At 45.7% G+C, this 20232-nt stretch overlaps 1 protein-coding gene across 1 annotated transcript; it reads right to left on the bottom strand.

Moving 5' to 3' along the window:
- Positions 1–498: 498 nt before the first annotated feature.
- LOC123745486 (chemotaxis regulatory protein ChePep) lies at positions 499–9573 on the bottom strand. Its single transcript, XM_045726063.2, has 3 exons — positions 9442–9573; positions 2791–3009; positions 499–1457 (listed from the first exon to the last, which is right to left on the bottom strand). Exons 1-3 carry the CDS (start codon positions 9449–9451, stop codon positions 1360–1362), a joined length of 327 nt encoding a protein of 108 aa, XP_045582019.1. The 5' UTR covers positions 9452–9573; the 3' UTR covers positions 499–1359.
- Positions 9574–20232: the final 10659 nt, after the last annotated feature.

Here is a 20232-nt window from a genome sequence, read left to right on the forward strand (position 1 = left end):
CTTCACCTTCAGGAAAGTGGCTGTAAGCTCCTCATTTCAGGGAAAAATGCGCTAGGCTTCTATTCTCCTTCAGTAAAAAGGCTGTATAAGCTCCTCATTTCCTAAAAGGCTGTAACTCTTCATCTCCTTCAAGAAAGAGTCTGCAAGCTCCTCACCTTCAGGAAAGAGGCTATAAGCTCTTCTATTTCAGGAAAGAGGCTGTAAGCTCCTAATCTCCCTCAGGAAAATCTGTAAGCTCCTCATTTCCTAATAGGCTGTAAGTTCTTCATCTCCGTCAGAGTGAGACATGTCACAAGCTAATGGACGTGTTATAACCAGAGTAAAGAAGAGTTAAAGCTATTTTTATGGTAACACTTGGAGGGAGATACTTCACGCCGCAGTCATATGCAAGACAATCAAACCCATTATTATTACGTGAAGTCTGTTGTCTGCCATTCCTTGTTCAACCACGTGTTTGCCGCTGCTTCATATAATGTTCCTTACTGGGGAATCAAAAGATTTATTGCTTGTACAGTAACCTCCTAACTTTATTAATGTTTTCCAAATATGTAAATCTTTTTTTACCGATTTTGAAATGCCAGACACTTAATTCTATGACTTATAATGTCATTATATTGAAATTAGTTTACAAAATGATGACTATTTGCCTGCAAATATAAATTTTGTATTTAGATGTAACCAAAAGTTATGTAGTTAGCACGCAATATGACTTGACTGGATTACCCAATGGTAACAGTTAAAAGATATTACGAGTTCATTTATGTACAACTTATTCAAGCGAGCATCACATCCAAACATTACTGCACATACTATCACTCTGAAAGACTATATCTAATGAGCACTTTTGTGGCGCCAAAGAGAGGCATATCGATGACACTCAAGCCAAATATTAATGATACTAAAATAATCATTATTTATTGCTTCAATGTATCGAAAATAATTAATTGCAAGAAAATATCCCTTATGTACCAAAGGCACCAAAATTTGAATGTGTTCTTGAAATTTGAAGATTATTGACAATGTTTAAAACAAAAGACGATATTTTGAGTCCTTAGAATTGATTTTATGTGTACAAAAGGTGAGTGTGTGTGTTTATATGAGATGAACAATGTGTGTTTACATGATATGATCTTTGTGTGTTTAGATGAAATTAACATTGTGTTTTGACTTGAAATGAACGTTTGTGTTTACATATGAATTTTGTGTTTAGATGAAATGAACATTGTGTATTGACTTGAAATGGTCATTATACGTTTACAAGAGATGAACGTGTTTACAAGAAAGGATATGTATGTTTACAAGGAACAATATAATGCATGTTTACACAGAGATGTCATAGTGTGCATTTACGAGAGTTGGTTAAGATTCTGGTGCTTTGACATCTTCTGCAGCAGGTGCATCTCCCTTTACTTCTTCAACAGGTGCTTCTTTCTTAGTATCTTCTTCTTTGACTTCCTCTGAAATAGAGATGAAATAGTAGTTGAGCTTAAGATATGGCCATTGGCTACCAAATTTGCATATGTGATACTTCTTCAACTCCAACTATGGTTAATAACATTCTGAATGGATATCAGAGCAATTTCCAAAGATAACAAGAACATGGGTTAGGTTGATTGCTTGGACACACCCCCACCACCCCATAACCTGGTCCCTGACCACACCGTCTACCCACACCACCACCACCACCACCACCCCATAACCTGGTCCCTGACCACACCATCTACCCACACCACCACCACCACCCCATAACCTGGTCCCTGACCACACCATCTATCTACCCACACCACCACCACCACCCCATAACCTGGTCCCTGACCACACCATCTACCCACACCACCACCACCACCCCATAACCTGGTCCCTGACCACACCATCTATCTACCCACACCACCACCACCACCCCATAACCTGGTCCCTGACCACACCATCTACCCACACCACCACCCCATTACCTGGTCCCTGACCACACCATCTATCTACCCACACCACCACCACCACCCCATAACCTGGTCCCTGACCACACCATCTATCTACCCACACCACCACCACCACCCCATAACCTGGTCCCTGACCACACCATCTACCCACACCACCACCACCCCATAACCTGGTCCCTGACCACACCATCTACCCACACCACCACCACCACCCCATAACCTGGTCCCTGACCACACCATCTACCCACACCACCACCCCATTACCTGGTTCCTGACCACACCATCTACCCACACCACCACCACCACCCCATAACCTGGTCCCTGACCACACCATCTACCCACACCACCACCCCATTACCTGGCCCTGACCACACCAACTACCCACACCACCACCACCACCCCATAACCTGGTCCCTGACTACACCATCTACCCACACCACCAACACCACCACCCCATAACCTGGTCCCTGACCACACCATCTACCCACACCACCACCCCATTACCTGGTCCCTGACCACACCATCTACCCACACCACCACCTCATTACCTGGTCCCTGACCACACCATCTACCCACACCACCACCACCACCCCATAACCTGGTCCCTGACCACACCATCTATCCACACCACCACCACCACCACCCCATAACCTGGTCCCTGACCACACCATCTACCCACACCACCACCACCACCACCCCATAACCTGGTCCCTGACCACACCATCTACCCACACCACCACCACCACCACCCCATAACCTGGTCCCTGACCACACCATCTACCCACACCACGGCCTCCATGCAGTGGGTAAGTTGAGCGTTGAATTAAATTATAAACTGAGACTCATTTCTCACCTTCTTTGTCTTCTTTAGCATCCTTGGTCTCCTCTTTAGTCTCCTCGTTAGCCACATCCTTGGCCTCCTTTGCCACTTCCTCCTCCTCCTTCTTTTCCTCTTGCTTCTCCTCCTTCTTTTCTTCCTTCTTTTCTTCCTTCTCTTCCTTCTTCTCTTCCTTCTTCTCTTCCTGCTTCTCCTCCTCCTTAGTCTCGGGAACTTCCTTTACATCAGCAGATTCTGAAAATTAAACAAGAATATTACTGAATATAATGAAGAATGATTAAATCATTGGTCGTGTAAACATCACAACCCCCTCCCCCCCTCTCACAACACGGAAGTTGTGCAGCCTTCCCTAATTACAAACAAGTAAAAGCAACAGCAGAAATCCAATGCAAATGTGCTTGACGAAAGACAGGTGACACGCTCCTCAGGGATAAGCTTGGCATTATTGGCAGACTAAACAGTAAACTGTAACGGGAACTGATCCGGGAAGAAGTACAAATAATATAACATGTGTATTACAAATAATGTATTATCTAATACAATATTTAACATATAATATCTTGAACACATTACCGATCTGGCAGTGTGATGGTGGTCAGACAAGACCAACACACACTGCTCAAGGAGGTTTACACCATAGGGGGTGTACCATGCTTCTCGGTGCATTTTACTGTGAGTTTACTTTAGCCTTGGACTATGTTCTAAAGTATACTTTCTTGTTGGTCAGTAAGCTGTTGTGGTAGCCTAATAACCTTCCACAGGGTGGTAAGCTCTAAGTCCAGCATCAAGCCAACCATACTGTAGCACCACTAATTAAGATAGAAGAGTTAAGGGAGACATGATCACTATATACAAGATTCTCAAAGAAATTGATAGGGTAGTTGAAGACAGTTTATTTAGCACAGGTGATATGCGAATAAGGGGGACACAGGTGAAAACTTAGTACCAAAAATGAGTCAGAGACATTAGAAAGCACTTTTTAGTGTCAAGAGTAATGGAATGCACAAGGCACTGATGTAGTGCAGTCAGACTCTATACACGGTTTCAAATGTAGATGTGAGAGCTCAATAGACTTAGAAATCAGTACACCAGTTGATTGACGGTTGAGAGGCGGGCCTCAGAGCCGAAACTCAACTCCCACAAGCACAATTAGGTGAGTGCCCACTACGATATTTTAGTAATAATAACCCAGGTATAAAATAGAGTATTAAACATAATAGCAGTCTTACTAGTAATGTGAGATGATCACAAATACAAGAGGGTCTGGTATTCAACCGTCCCGCGTCACGTGGTGCGCGTCAAGAGCCCAACTGCGCATTACTCAGCGGCGGGAAGTGGAGCAGTTCTTGGGTACACGCTCCAACGTGGCCACACTGTACACGCTCCAACGTGGCCACACTGTACACGCTCCAACGTATCCACACTGTACACGCTCCAACGTGGCCACATTGTACACGCTCCAACGTGGCCACACTGTACACGCTCCAACGTGGCCACACTGTACACGCTCCAACGTGGCCACACTGTACACGCTCCAACGTGGCCACACTGTACACGCTCCAACGTATCCACACTGTACACGCTCCAACGTGGCCACACTGTACACGCTCCAACGTGGCCACACTGTACACGCTCCAACGTGGCCACACTGTACACGCTCCAACGTGGCCACACTGTACACGCTCCAACGTGGCCACACTGTACACGCTCCAACGTGGCCACACTGTACACGCTCCAACGTATCCACACTGTACACGCTCCAACGTGGCCACACTGTACACGCTCCAACGTGGCCACACTGTACACGCTCCAACGTGGCCACACTGTACACGCTCCAACGTGGCCACACTGTACACGCTCCAACGTGGCCACACTGTACACGCTCCAACGTGGCCACACTGTACACGCTCCAACGTGGCCACACTGTACACGCTCCAACGTGGCCACACTGTACACGCTCCAACGTGGCCACACTGTACACGCTCCAACGTGGCCACACTGTACACGCTCCAACGTGGCCACACTGTACACGCTCCAACGTGGCCACACTGTACACGCTCCAACGTGGCCACACTGTACACGCTCCAACGTGGCCACACTGTACACGCTCCAACGTGGCCACACTGTACACGCTCCAACGTGGCCACACTGTACACGCTCCAACGTGGCCACACTGTACACGCTCCAACGTGGTTACTCTCATTGCAAACGGCGACCTTCATGGAAACTGCACGTATCACAGAGACGAGCGGTTTAGGAGACATTCTAACTGCTTTGGTATTTATTGGGTTTTGGTGAAGTAAATGTTGGAAAATTTGCTTAGGAGAAAGTATGGGAATGAACAGTTTCCGCATCAAAATTGTTACGAAGCCCATTAATTGTACTTATTATGTAAACTATATACATGTGTGTGTGTGTGTTACTCCCTTCCATATTTTGAAAAAATATAATGTGTATATATATATATGTTTATAATAACTAACATTCTCTAACTACGACACATATACTTTCAAACTTAATTTTATTAAAATGCCATTTCTCACATATCTTGTTAAATTTGGGGGTTAGTTTTGGGGTATTTTATATTCCCAAATTTTTTTTTTATAAAAAAATTTGTGAAATTAAGTTATTCGTTAAATACATTGTAGGTGATACCCGAGGGATGCATCGCATCCTCAAAAAATTATACTACTGTACTAATAACATAGGGATCGAACGTACAAAAATTAAATGTTGTACCCATTAACGTTCACGTTGTGTATACCTATTGGTATACTCAAAATTGCATACCCCTAAAAATGCAAAAGTAACTATACAGCCTACCTTAACCTGTCATAAGCCTAAATAAGCTATTCTAGGCCTACTATACGCCATTTTTAGTCTAATTTAGTACATAATTATGCTATATACTAGGCATCCTTTAGGGTGCAGTCTACAAAAATAGTTATAAGTACTATAATTTTTGGACTACATGGAATAATGACTTAGATTGTAAGGTGGATGATACACACGTTTGAAAAAAATGGACCTCCGTAGACCTTGACGTGAGAGAATGGTACTTAGACGTAATTGACCCAACCATTTGCGTATAATAGGAAGGGAAGGGAACTATCAGGAGAAAGCGCCAAACCATTACGACTATATAGCCCTTGGAAGGGGTTAGGATGAGGATTGGGGATGGGACGGGGGGGGGGAGGAATGGTGCCCAACCACTTGGACGGTCGGGGATTGAACGCCGACCTGCAAGAAGCGAGACCGTCGCTCTACTGTCCAGCCCAAGTGGTTGGGGTGCGTATAATAGGAGAGAACTCACACTCTCAAAGGGCCAAACACTCTAATATAAGAGTAGTGATTTGAGAGAGAGAGAGAGAGAGAGAGACGGGGGGGGGGATTTGTAAGTGTGGGCAAGGAGGATAGATATGGGATGTTGTAGGAGATGGTTGGAGGGAGAGGGGGAGAAAGGTGGAGAGGCTGGGAGGTGGGGAAGACATGTGAGAAGTACTTGGAGGGAGAGTAATGGGGGAACGGGGGGAGGCGGATAAAGGTGGAGCTGGGGAGATGTAGGAGAGGGAGAGACCTGGGCATCATATGTAGTTAGCTACAGGTAATAGTTAATCTGACGAACGAGGCAAAAATATACATTTCTGAACTATTCAGTGTTAGATGGTTTGTATAGTTATAGACTTCCTTTTCGTTACTCAAATTAGGCAGGGTTAGGCTGCTCAAGTTAGGCAAGGTTGGGTTACTAACGCAAGACTAAGTTACTTAAACTATGCAATTAAATGATCCTAGAGGTCTCTAGGGCTGGACGTGACGTCACTCATCCATCAAATATGGCGGCTACGGATCGTATCGCGCATTTAAGTGCTAAGAGTACTTAAGAGTGCTAAGAGTACAAGAATGTAAGACCTTTATTTATTTAAAAAATAAATAAACTCAAGTGTTTTTGCACGTAATTTGGGTCACTGAACAGTATGAGGTCACGGCAGAACCCCACGAGCCTGTGCCCATATTTAGAATTTCTTTTTGTATATTAAAATCAACTCTTTCTGCAAAATCTATAAATAAAAGTATTATCCACTGGTCACAGTTTTTCCAAGTAATCCTTTCCTATACTTTCCCTAACCTATCCCATCGTAATAACCTAATCTAACCTAACACATATCCTACCCTAGCCTAATCCAACCTTATCTAACTTACCCTAATTCTGCATAATATTCCTGCAGGTAAACAACCTGAATGTTATATTCACCGTACGCATTATACTTAGCAATGATATTATCACCAGAGACAATATCGTAGACGATATTATCATCGTAGAAAGATACTTGCACCGTAAACACGATATCATTGTAGCAACGATACTAGCACCGTAAACACGATATAATCACCGTAAACACGATATAATCACCGTATTATTATTACAGTAGCCAAGATAGTATTACAGTAGCCAAGATACTATTACAGCAGCCAAGATACTATTACCGTAGACACGATACTACCACCATAGCCACGATACTATCACCGTAGCCAGGTACTATCACCGTAAAAACGGTACCATCATCGTAGCAAAGATACTATTACCGTAGAAACGATACTAGCACCGTATCCACCCTACTATTAATCTAGCCACGATATTATCACCTTGCGGCCCTTTCACTGTGCATGTGGCCCTTGCACTGTGCATGTGGCCCTTTCACTGTGCATGTGGCCCTTGCATTGTGCATGTGGCCCTTGCACTGTGCATGTGGCCCTTTCACTGTGCATGTGGCCCTTGCATTGTGCATGTGGCCCTTGCACTGTGCATGTGGCCCCTTGCACTGTGCATGTGGCCCCTTGCACTGTGCATGTGGCCCCTTGCACTGTGCATGTGGCCCCTTGCACTGTGCATGTGACCCTTGCACCAGGCATGTGACCCTTGCACCAGGCATGTGACCCTTGCACCAGGCATGTGACCCTTGCACCAGGCATGTGACCCTTGCACCAGGCATGTGACCCTTGCACCAGGCATGTGACCCTTGCACTGTGCATGTGGTCCATGCACCAAGAATGTGGCTCAGGCACCGAGAAGGTGGCCCGTGCGCCGGCATGTACCTGATGACCAAACCACACACACCAAACGACGACGTTTCGGTCCGCCCTGGACCATTATCAAGTCGACTGATAATGGTCCAGGATGGACCGAAACGTCGTCGTCTCCTCATCTTCTGGTGTGTGGTCTGGTCATCATATCTTCAGCACAGGCAAATACCTCTTGCATCGGGCATGCGGACCTTGCATTTGGCAAGTTGTGGCCCTTGCACCGAGGTGGCTTTTGTACCGGAAAGGTGGCCCTTGTACTGGGAAGGTGACCCTTTGTACCGGGCCACCTTCCGGTGATGATACTAGCATCACGAGACCGAGGCCTCTCAGTTTCCGGGCCCTTGTACCGGAAAGGTGGCCCTTGTACCGGAAGGGTGGCCCTTGTACCGGAAGGGTGGCCCTTGTACCGGAAAGGTGGCCCTTGTACCGGAAAGGTGGCCCTTGTACCGGAAAGGTGGCCCTTGTACCGGAAAGGTGGCCCTTGTACTGGAAAGGTGGCCCTTGTACCGGAAAGGTGGCCCTTGTACCGGAAAGGTGGCCCTTGTACCGGAAAGGTGGCCCTTGTACCGGAAAGGTGGCCCTTGTACCGGAAAGGTGGCCCTTGTACCGGAAAGGTGGCCCTTGTACCGGAAAGGTGGCCCTTACACCGAGGTGGCCCTTGTAGCGGGAAGGTGGCCCTTGTACCGGAAAGGTGGCCCTTGTACCGGAAAGGTGGCCCTTGTACCGGAAAGGTGGCCCTTGTACCGGAAAGGTGGCCCTTGTACCGGAAAGGTGGCCCTTACACCGAGGTGACCCTTGTACTGGGAAGATGGCCCTTATACAAGAAAAGTATTCCTTGCACTGGAAATATGATCGTTGCAGTAAAATTACTACTAATGTATAAGCCACCATATAACTGATGAGCATCAGAGGGAGATGTTGCGGACGTTGGTAGATGAGCAAGACCCGGGGGACCTTAAGGAGGGTATCCGGTGCGGTTCAGAGAGTAGCAGCAAACGTTGCGAGATCACTTGCGGCGTATTTCCACAAATTCTGCCTTTATTTTAGTTTGGCAGCTCTGATACAGTTTGATGTGAATCTGTCTTGCAGAGGTCACGACCTGAGGATCAGATCCAACACGAAATATGCGGTAAAATCTGTACAAGCGACTTACGTTCCTTTCCTTTAAGTATGGTACAACCAGTTGGGGAAAAGAAGCCCTAAATTTACTTGTTAAATGTTCCCTAGCCAAGTGCGAGACTACCTCTGCTGTCACCCATCCTCTTACTGGCCAAACACAACTGTACTTAGCTTGCCGGAATAGTTAACACGCACGTCACCCATCCCGAAGCAGTTACATGTTAACGAGGTGATTTCCGACTGGCTTTGTTACACCAATGTGCTGCGAAATATATTTGTCAACCAGTGATTTAATCTGAAAACAAGAATTTTTTCACATTTGGGATGAAAGCATTATCTTCGCACTGACGAGGTAGCCTAATGCCACACGTGTGGGCCCGCCTAGCCTATCACACACACACACACACGGATGGTACAGTAACTGGGACGTGCTCCTACTGCGCCTTCTTCAGGTCCAACACTCACCAGAACTCATGGTGGTGGTGGCAGCGGTGCTGGAAGTGGACGGTGATTGAAGCAGCTAACAACTGACGGATGAACTAAGGGAAGAATGACGGCACACTCGCCATTATATACCCTCCCGGGAGGGATGCCAGATCCCGCCTCACGGGTCACCCGACCTCAGGGAGTACATTGCACCACTGTAAACTTCCCTGGCGACATTACCACACCATGCAGGTATTGTAATTTATGTCCCGACAAATACCATCACGCACGTAATAGTTGACAACAAAATATATGTCTCTATATAAGGTTTTAGACACCTAACCTCGCGCCAAACTTACCAATATCGCCCATATCCGGTTTTCTCCTCGCGCTGGTTCACTCTGGATTAATATATATGAATGTCAGGCTACATTTTGAATCATATTAACCAGGGTATATTTAGAGTAGTATTAACCAGGGTATATTTAGAGTAGTATTAACCAGGGTATATTTAGAGTAGTATTAACCAGGGTATATTTAGAGTAGTATTAACCAGGGTATATGTTCAGTCTTATTAACCAGATTACATTTTGCGTCGTAATCAGGGGTACATTTTGAGTCGTAATAACCAGTGTATATTTTTACCATGGTATTTTGAGTTGTAATAAACAGGGTATATTTTGACTAGGGTACATTATGAGCATTATTAACCAGGGTGCATTATGAGCAGTATTAACCAGGGTACATTATGAGCAGTATTAACCAGGTTATATTATGAACAGTATTAACCAGGGTACATTATGAGCAGTATTAACCAAGGTGCATTATGAGCAGTATTAACCAAGGTACATTGTGAACGGTATTAACCAGGGTACATTATGAGCAGTATTAACCAGGGTACATTATGAGCAGTATTAACCAGGGTACATTATGAGCAGTATTAACCAGGGTACATTATGAGCAGTATTAACCAGGGTACATTATGAGCAGTATTAACCAAGGTGCATTATGAGCAGTATTAACCAAGGTACATTATGAGCAGTATTAACCAGGGTGCATTATGAGTAGTATTAACCAGGGTGCATTATGAGTAGTATTAACCAGGGTGCATTATGAGCAGTATTAACCAGGGTACATTATGAGCAGTATTAACCAGGGTACATTATGAGTTAGCTTAACAGCCCAAAGTTGTAATTCACATGCAAACTTTCAAAGCCTATGAAGAAATCCACAAGGGCCGTGACAAGGATTCGAACCTACGTCCGAGAGCATCCCAGACGCTGCCTTAATCGACTGAGCTACGCCATGGTAAAAAGGAGTTGAAACCGAAGTTCTACTGAACTTACTGAATCCTGCAGCCTCTCCGAGGCACAAACCAGGGTTTTATACATGCACTCGAGCTATGTCAATAGCTCGAGTGCATGAGGTGACACTCGAGCTATGTCAATAACTCGAGTGCATGGGGGGAGTTGTGTAAAACCCTAGTTTGTGCCTGGGAGATTTGTTCATTTCATGCATCACGCAATTGTGATTTATGTGTGTTTCAAAGCCTATTCTTCACAAAATTGTTAGTTTATCAAACGAAAGAATCATTTACAGTAATAAAACAAAATAATCATAGATTAATACAACTCTGTCGAACTTCGAGGAAAAAATTTAATATAAAAATATTTCACTTTAAGTGATATTTTTGTACAGTTAAATTGGTTTATTTTCGACGTCCATAGTGTGGCTGGGTTAAGGACCCGGATGTGAGTGTTTAATTATACTATACATATTTGTGGTGAATTGCTTACAGGCAGTTATCATGTGTCATATTGGTGATCACCTTGCTAAGGTTAGTACTAGTTGTCATTGCATTAAGCATTGTAGTTAATGTAACAGTGCATGCGTGGTTATGAGGTGATGGCTATGAGGTGATGGTTATGAGGTGATGGTCATGAGGTGATGGTTATGAGGTGATGGTTATGAGGTGACGGTCATGAGGTGATGGTCATGTGGTGATGGTTATGAGGTGATGGTTATGAGGTCATGGTCATGTGGTCTGCGTACAGGAAAAGCGTTAACACAGCCAAAGTGTCGAGTGCCTTTATCGTGCAAGGTTACGTACTTAAGTTGTCAAGTGTATGGAGAATGTGTGGGTGTTGCACATGTAGTGCATGTGGGGGGGGGGGGATGTCTTTGTAGTGTCGGTAGTATGTGGTGTTATACATGTAGTAGACTACTAGACATGGAGGGTGTAGTGTGTGTGGGGGGGGGGTATGCGTAGTGACTCAGTCCCTCAAGGTACTGTGCTTGCTCCAGTACTTTGTCTCCTCCTCATACCAGAGATAAGGACGCAAACTATAGTACCACATCATCCTTTGCGACACAAGGATTCTCATGAGCGTACCTTACCTTGAGGTGCTTCCGGGGCTTAGCGTCCCCGCGGCCCGGTCGTCGACCAGGCCTCCAGGAGTCCAGGAGTAGACAATATAGAGGACACAACACACCTCAACTGATGAAGATTAGGTCTCTCAGTTGACCACAGAAAATAACATAAAACTATAAATAGTTTAAAACGGAAAAAACGGAAACTATATATAAAAATGAAGTTAAATCGCTTTATAGAATATTACAGCAATTTAAAGATCAATACAAGATCATGGCCGTGGAGGGTGTAGTATGTGAGTGTGTCTGTGTAGTGGCCGTGGAGGGTGCAGTAGGTAGGGGCAGTAGTGGTCATGTTGTACGGAGGGGTATCTGTGGAGGGTGTAGTAGTGTGTGGGGGTAATGTGTAGTGGGTGTGGAAGGTGTACAATTTTTTTTTTTTTTTTTTTTTTTTTTGAGATATATACAAGAGTTGTTACATTCTTGTACAGCCACTAGTACGCGTAGCGTTTCGGGCAAGTCCTTAATCCTATGGTCCCTGGAATACGATCCCCTGCCGCGAAGAATCGTTTTTTCATCCAAGTACACATTTTACTGTTGTGTTAAACAGAGGCTACAGTTAAGGAATTGCGCCCAGTAAATCCTCCCCGGCCAGGATACGAACCCATGACATAGCGCTCGCGGAACGCCAGGCGAGTGTCTTACCACTACACCACGGAGACTGCCGTGGAGAGAATTAGTGGGTGTCCGTGGCCGTGGAGTGTGAAGCATGTGTTGGTGCCTGAAAAAGATGTGTAGCGGGCGTTGACGGCTTCCCTACACTAGTGTATCGGGTGGGGGGGGAGTTACGGGGGTGACTAAGACTATTGTATAGTTCAACCCTACACCCACCGTGTGTAGCGGTTGTTAACCACACTGCCTCACAGTTTGGTTAACTTTCTATTCCACCTATACCGCCTCCTCTGTTAACTCTCCACTTCAGCGCCTTTCCTTTAGCTTCCTGCTCGTTCTACCACAACTACCCGTTACATTCTACCAACCGTCCAATCTTTCGTTTATCTCCCCTTAACGACCCGTTCTATCCCGTCTATTTCATTAACTTTCCAATCTAGCCTTTATTTCCTCCATTAACGGCTCTAGCGCCGTCAATTCTATTAACCCCGTTATAATTCCGTTGGTGATATTAACGCCCTGTGGTTGGGGCGTTAACACCCCATTGTCCTGTTACGGGGCGTCTGGTCGGGTCTCCACGGCATCAACTCTCATAGTATATAGCCACACAAACACGAGATTGTTGATTTGCACAAGCACCAGAAGGCTTGCACAGGTACCAGAGGTGTTGCACAAGCACCAGAAGGATGTCTTTCACAAGCTCACAAACATAGAAATGCTTATGCACAAACACAAACTCATTACAAACACACAGGAAGTCAGTAAAAGTGCACGCTACAATTCTCGCTGCGTATGAGTGCTGTGTGTGTATTCACCCAGTTGTGCTTGACGGGGTTGAGCTCTGGCTCTTCGGTCCCGCCTCTCAACCTTGTGTGTGTGTGTGTGTGTGTGTTTGTGTGCGAGAGAGTGTAAGAGTGAGCGTATGAGTGAATGTGAGTGAATATATGAGTGTGTGTGTGAATGTATGAATGAGAGAGGGTACAGTAGGGTGTGGAGTACACTATCTTGGGGGAGGAGGCTGGCCAGCAGGGAGGGAGGGAGGGAGGGAGGGCCACGTGTCATACTTCACACTGCCTCACGTACACCCCGCGCTCCTGCTGCGCCACCCGTGACGCCAGGCCTGCCACGGAGTGTCAAGGCACGGAGGAGGGAAGGTCAGGCAGGGAGGAGGGAGAGGGAAGGTCAGGCACGGAGGAGGGAGAGGGAAGGTCAGGCAGGGAGGAGGGAGAGGGAAGGTCAGGCACGGAGGAGGGAGAGAGAGACAATTAGGAAGGGAGAGAAGGGTGAGGGCAGGAATACGAGAGTTTAGGGTTAGTGTGGAGGAGACACAAGGGTGTGAAGGGGGGGAGAGGAGCCCCAAGGGGAATGTATGCCAGCTGGAGGGACTAGGTAGTGCCGGCGGGGGTTGGTGTGGGGGAGGGGGCAGTGGGGCTGGGTGGTTGTGGGGGCGTGGCACTACTTGGCCCACGTGTGCAACGCTGTCACTGTATATTGGAGGGTCAATTGTCCAGGATGGTGCAGCTGCTGTGTGTGTTGTGGCCTGCCCTGTCTCACCCCACCTAGCCCCGCCCTGTCCCGCCCGCCCCACCCGTCTAGCCTCTTTCATCCCATCCCAGACTCCCGCTCAGCCCCGCACACCCCCTCGCCTTCCCGGGCTACTGCTGCCGTGTCCTCCCTGCCACGCCTTTCCTCTCCCGTTCCCGCCCCATCCCGCTGCGCCAGCCCGCGTCTTCCCGTTTTTCCTGCCCTAATGTGCCGGGGCCAGTCATCCCTCCCTCACTCCTGCCCTCCCCCTACCCTCTACCCCTTCTTCCCCACGCTGCTCAACCAATCTTTTTCCCCTCGACTGAGGGAACTGTCCATTACCCTTCCTGCTTGACGACCCTCACCCCTTTCTTCCCTGCCCCGCCACACTCCCATGGCCCAGTCTCCCCTTTTTCACTCTTTTCTTTTTAACAAAGAGCACAGTGAAGTGAAGGAGAAGCTGTATAAAGATGGACTATATCGTGTTATTATAACTGGCGGGCCAGCTGTCGCCTCGCTGACACCCTCTGTTACCCGTTGGCCGGGACAGGAAGCCTGTTAGGTTTATCGAGGTCCCCGTTGACCAACTTCTGATCTTTCCCAGGATGGATGCAGCGCACATATGTTCCCTAACTCCTGGATACTTGTTAATTGCTGGGGGGAAATAAAGGTATGTGGTGAAAGAAAACGTTGCCCAAATGCTTCTGCCTACCGCGAGAATTGAACCCAGGACCTTTCGGTTGTGACGGACTTGCTCTATTTTACGAGGTGCCTGGTTTGTAAGGTTCTTCATAGTGCATTTCAACGTAAGCGCATGCGCATAGATTAATTCTTTGGAACATTAATATACTGTAAGCCACTTGGATACAAAGGTACAGTTTTGGGGGTTCATCTTTACAAAAAATTTTGGGCAGATAACGTTTTTTACGTGTTGGTTTTCTGGTAAACATTTTATCATTATTATTATAGTTATTTATGTATTGCGTTGGCTTAGTTGTTGTTGGGTCACCAGCTGGAAGATGGGGCGTCTCATCTTGGCGTAATGTTTCCAGTATTTTGATCGAATTTCAAACTCTGGCGGCTTGCTGTTGTAGTCTGATGTTCAGTTGTTGTATGTTGAGTGATTCATGGAGGTCCTGGATTGTTTGGTCACAGTTAGTTCATTTATTATGCACCCCATACCCATCTTGTGGGTGGTAGTGGAAAGGGTTACAGAGGCACATAATGGGCTCAGGTACTGAACCCCACAATTCATTTAGCTAAGCAAGTTACAATCTTGATGAGCTAGTTACAAAATTCAATATAAGTCGTCACATCAACAATGGGTTCGAGATCGACCTCAAGTACAGGTTCTAAATTAAGCAACTGACATATGTGGCGAGCTAGTGTCACAATTGATATGTTTGTCCTGCACACCGCCCCCCATCCAGTGGACAGTATCACATCGTGAGCTGTGTTTGGCATCTTAGTGCCTTGTCCTGCACCGCTTGTAGTTGTTACATGATCATTTTCTATAATATTCTTATGGTACTGGAGAGTATTCAAAATGCGGACGGACTACAGCCCTGTATAAGTGTTTGTTACTAAAATATTGACCTACGGTTGTTTATTGTTCTGGTCACTCATCCTGTGAATAATATATGTACCTGCATGTTCGTGCCATGATCACCGAGTCTTTTTAAATTTGCCCAAGTTTGTTTTGGCTTTGTCTATCCTGTTATTTATGTGAATTTTAATTCATCTTCTGTTAATCTTGATTTACAGTATTTTGGCAACATTAGTATGCTGGACTGGGTGATTGTCGGGTGTTGTTGTATGTGGAAGTGACTATACGAGCGCTCTCCTGTGTTCCCCCGAGCACTGGGAGCAACGGTTGAGGTATCCTTATATATATATATATATATATATATATATATATATATATATATATATATATATATATATATATATATATATATATATATATATATATATATATATATATGTCGTACCTAATAGCCAGAACGCACTTCTGAGCCTACTATGCAAGGCCCGATTTGCCTAATAAACCAAGTTTTCCTGAATTAATATATTTTCTCCAATTTTTTTCTTATGAAGTGATAAAGCTACCCATTTCATTATGTATGAGGTCAATTTTTTTTATTGGAGTTAAAATTAACGTAGATATATGACCGAACCTAACCAACCCTACCTAACCTAACCTAACCTATCTCTATCGGTTAGGTTAGGTTAGGTAGCAGAAAAAGTTAGGTTAGGTTATGTTAGGTAGGTTAGGTAGTCGAAAAAACATTAATTCATGAAAACTTGGCTTATTAGGCAAATCAGGCCTTGCATAGTAGGCTGAGAAGTGCGTTCTGGCTATTAGGTACGACATATATATATATATAATGAAAAGAGGAATGGGTCTCCTTGAAGAACTCCACTCGTTACTCTTGCCAAATCCAGACGTCCCTTCCCTGGCCTTCACTCTCCTGTCCACGGTAGCAGCTTCCTCTCACCCCTGCAGGCATCCCCTATTGTGTGACTTAGTCATCTGACATTATATCATTATATCAAGGAGTATGAAGTCTACCTTCCTTTCTCTACGAGGTAAGATGTTCTATCTTAAAGACTGTGATGGTGTTCCATTGCTCTTCAAATCTTTACTGAATTCTTCCTCTATATCTTCTCACATATCTCTCCTGATACCATGTTGGCTGTCTTGAAGCTGTTTGGTAGCTTTCATCTCTAATAACTTCTTGTGTACTGGGGATCTGTGCAAGTGGTTCAATAACTTCTTGTGTACTGGGGATCTGTGCAAGTGGTTCAATAACTTCTTGTGTACTGGGGATCTGTGCAAGTGGTTCAATAACTTCTTGTGTACTGGGATCTGTGCAAGTGGTTCAATAAGTCTCGGCTTCTTCTCTCAGCTCCTATGATAATGTCTTGTGCTTCATAGCCAGTGATGTCCTTAAGGCTCTCGGTTGTCTTCTGTTGTGGGTGTGTAAATGTCGTCTGCCTCCTGTTGTGGGTGTGTAAATGTCGTCTGCCTCCTGTTGTGGGTGTGTAAATGTCGTCTGCCTCCTGTTGTGGGTGTGTAAATGTCGTCTGCCTCCTGTTGTGGGTGTGTAAATGTCGTCTGCCTCCTGTTGTGGGTGTGTAAATGTCGTCTGCCTCCTGTTGTGGGCGGAGTCAGGAATTATCAGGAATTATTCCTAATAAGAACACAATTATTCCTGATAAGAAGATAAATGTTCCTGATAAGAAGATAAATGTTCCTGATAAGAAGATAAATGTTCCTGATAAGAACATAAATGTTCCTGATAAAGAACATAAATGTTCCTGATAAAGAACATAAATGTTCCTGATAAAGAAGATAAATGTTCCTAATAAGAAGATAATTGTTCCTGATAAGAACTGCCTCCCCCCCCCATAAGAAGTGTGAGTGAGGGAGCGTGAACACACTGTGGGAGCTGCTAGGGAGTACCCTCGTTAATCACCGCCTTGTCTGATGCGGGTATAAATATCACGGATAGTTGTGTTGTCTCGCTGTCTCGCCTCAGCGTGGAGTATTGGGGGGGGGGGGGGGGGGTCTCGTATGGTGCTGTCTTGAAGGAAGGGGGGGGAGGCAAGGAATGCTAGAGGGGGGGGGGAGGTTCAGGTGTGCTGGGTGTGGGGAGGGGAGGGGGAAGGTATAGGGGATAGGAAGGAGGGAAATTGAAATTGAAATTGAAATAAGTTTATTGAGTTAAAATACACACAAAGGGATGAGGTAGCTCAAGCTATTCTCACCCCGTTCAGTACATCGTGTTAATACATCCATAGACACACATCACAAATAATAAACCTATTACCGAACATTCTGAGAGATAAACATATACATTTCTGCCTTTACACAAGTAAGGAAGGCTGGGCCGGAGTGTAATCCCTGGGTAGAGGTCCTCCAGTGTGGTTCATCTACCCCAGTGACCGGTAACAGTCACCCTGGCTTACTCGTCTATGTAAACACAGCTGCCTTATTTGACGGTGTGTGTATTCACCTAGTTGTGCTTGCAGGGACTGTCTGCTCTTTCGGCCCGCCTCAACTGTCAATCAATCAACGATCAGTTTTTTTTCACACACACACACACACCCACACACACACACACACACACACACACACACACACACACCCACACACACACACACACACACACAGATGGTAGTTAACAGGTGGAATGCATTAGGAAGTGATGTGGTGGAGGCTGATTCCACACACAATTTCAAATGTAGATATGATAGAGCCCAGTAGGCTCAGGAATCTGTACACCAGTTGATTGACAGTTGAGAGGCGGGACCAAAGAGCCAGAGCTCAACCCCCGCAAGCACAACTAGGTGTATATACACACCTATCCCCAGGAAGCAGTCCGTAATAACTGTCTAACTCCCACGTATCTATTTACTGCTAGGTAACAGGGGCATCAGGGTGAAAGAAACTCTGCCCATTTGTTTTCCGCCATGGCCGGGGATCGAACCCCGGTCCCGAGGATTACGAGACCTGAGTGCTGTCCACTCAGCCATCAGGCGCCCTCACCTAGTGAATGTACTCACCTAGTTGTTCTTGCGGGGGTTGAGCCTCGGCTCTTTGGTCCCTCCTCTCAACCGTCAATCAACAGGTGTACAGATGAACCTATTGGGCTTTATCATATCTACACTTGAAACTGTGTATGGAGTCTTCCTCCACCACATCACTTCCTTGTAATGATCTGTGATCTGATCTGATCTGTTCAGTCCATTTGTTAACTACTCTGACACTAAACAAATTATTTCTATTGTCTTTATGGCTCATTTGGGCACTCAATGTCCACCTGTGTCCCCTAGTGTGTGTGTGCCGCTTGTGTTAAATAAACTGTCTTTGTCTTCCTTATCAATTCCTTTGAGAATCTTGTATGTGGTGATCATGTCCCCTCTAACTCTCCTGTCTCCCAGTGACGTGAGGTTTAATTCCTGGTCTCTCCTCATAGTTCTTGCCCTTCAGTTCAGGCACTAGTCTGATGGCTAACCTCTGAACCTTCTCCAGTTTAGTTTTATGCTTGACGAGATATGGACTCGCTGCTGGAGCTGCGTACTCCAGGATTGGTCTGACATACATAGTATAGAAGGTTCTGAATGATTCCTTACACAAGTTTGTATAGGCCGTTCTTATGTTGGTCAACCTGGCATATGCCTCTCATGTTATCCTCTTGATATGGGGTTCAGTTGACAGGTCTGGCGTGATATCAACCCCCAGGTCTTTCTCATTTTCTGATTGTAGAAGAATTTCATCCCCCAAATGATACCTTATATCCGGTCCCGTGCTCCCTACACCTATCTTCATTACATTACATTTGCTCGGGTTAAACTCTATGAACCATTTGTTGGACCATTCCTTCAGATTGTCCAGGTCTTTTTGAAGCCTAAAGCTGTCCTCCACTGACTTAATCCTTCTCATAATTTTGGTATCATCAGCAAACATTGAGAGGAATGAGTCTCTATCCTCTGAGACCACTCTGAGGTCTCACCCCTCACAATAACTCCCTGCTTCCTATTGCTTAGGTACTCCCTTATCCGTTGGAGCACCCAATCAGTTACTTTTGCGTTTTTCTCCAACTTATGCACCAGCCACTTATGGGGGGACTGTGTCAAACACTTTCCGACAGTTCAAGAATATGCTGTCTTCCCATCCTTCTTTTCTTGTTTAATTAATCTTTGTCACCTAATCGTAGAAGTCTATTAAACCCGTGAGGCAAGATTTACCATCCCTGAACCCCATGTTGGTGGTGTTGTGTCGAAGTCCCTTGTTACGGCCCTCTCGGGACGCAACGGGGTTCTTACTCTGATGTCGTTAGAGGAAGATATATATATCCGACCCCAAGCCAGTAGAGGCTTTCAAGGGATGCGATCCGTGACGCAAGTAACTTAAAGGGAGTATGGAAAGAAAGTTAAGAACTTAATATAATATAATGTTCACCATCACCATTTAAATATATAAAATAATAGAGTACACAAGGGGGAGGGGTATTAACACTTTACAAAGGGGATCATGCACAAACTAGTCTTCTGCTGAAGACTCTTGATCAAGAAGCTAGGTGCTGAGTCCGCGGTGCTTTCTTCGTGGCCTCAAGACGTGTCCTCTGAGAACGCCGAGCCTACCCTGGCCACAGGTCAGCCACAACACAGGTCCACTGGGGGCACCGTCGTGGAGGCCGTCAACCACACGTCCAGCAGGTCTGCTGGCAGGTACTGAGCCACCAAGGCTGGTACGGC

Source organism: Procambarus clarkii, chromosome 10 (assembly GCF_040958095.1).
Source record: "Procambarus clarkii isolate CNS0578487 chromosome 10, FALCON_Pclarkii_2.0, whole genome shotgun sequence".
NCBI classification, from domain to species: Eukaryota; Metazoa; Arthropoda; class Malacostraca; order Decapoda; family Cambaridae; genus Procambarus; species Procambarus clarkii.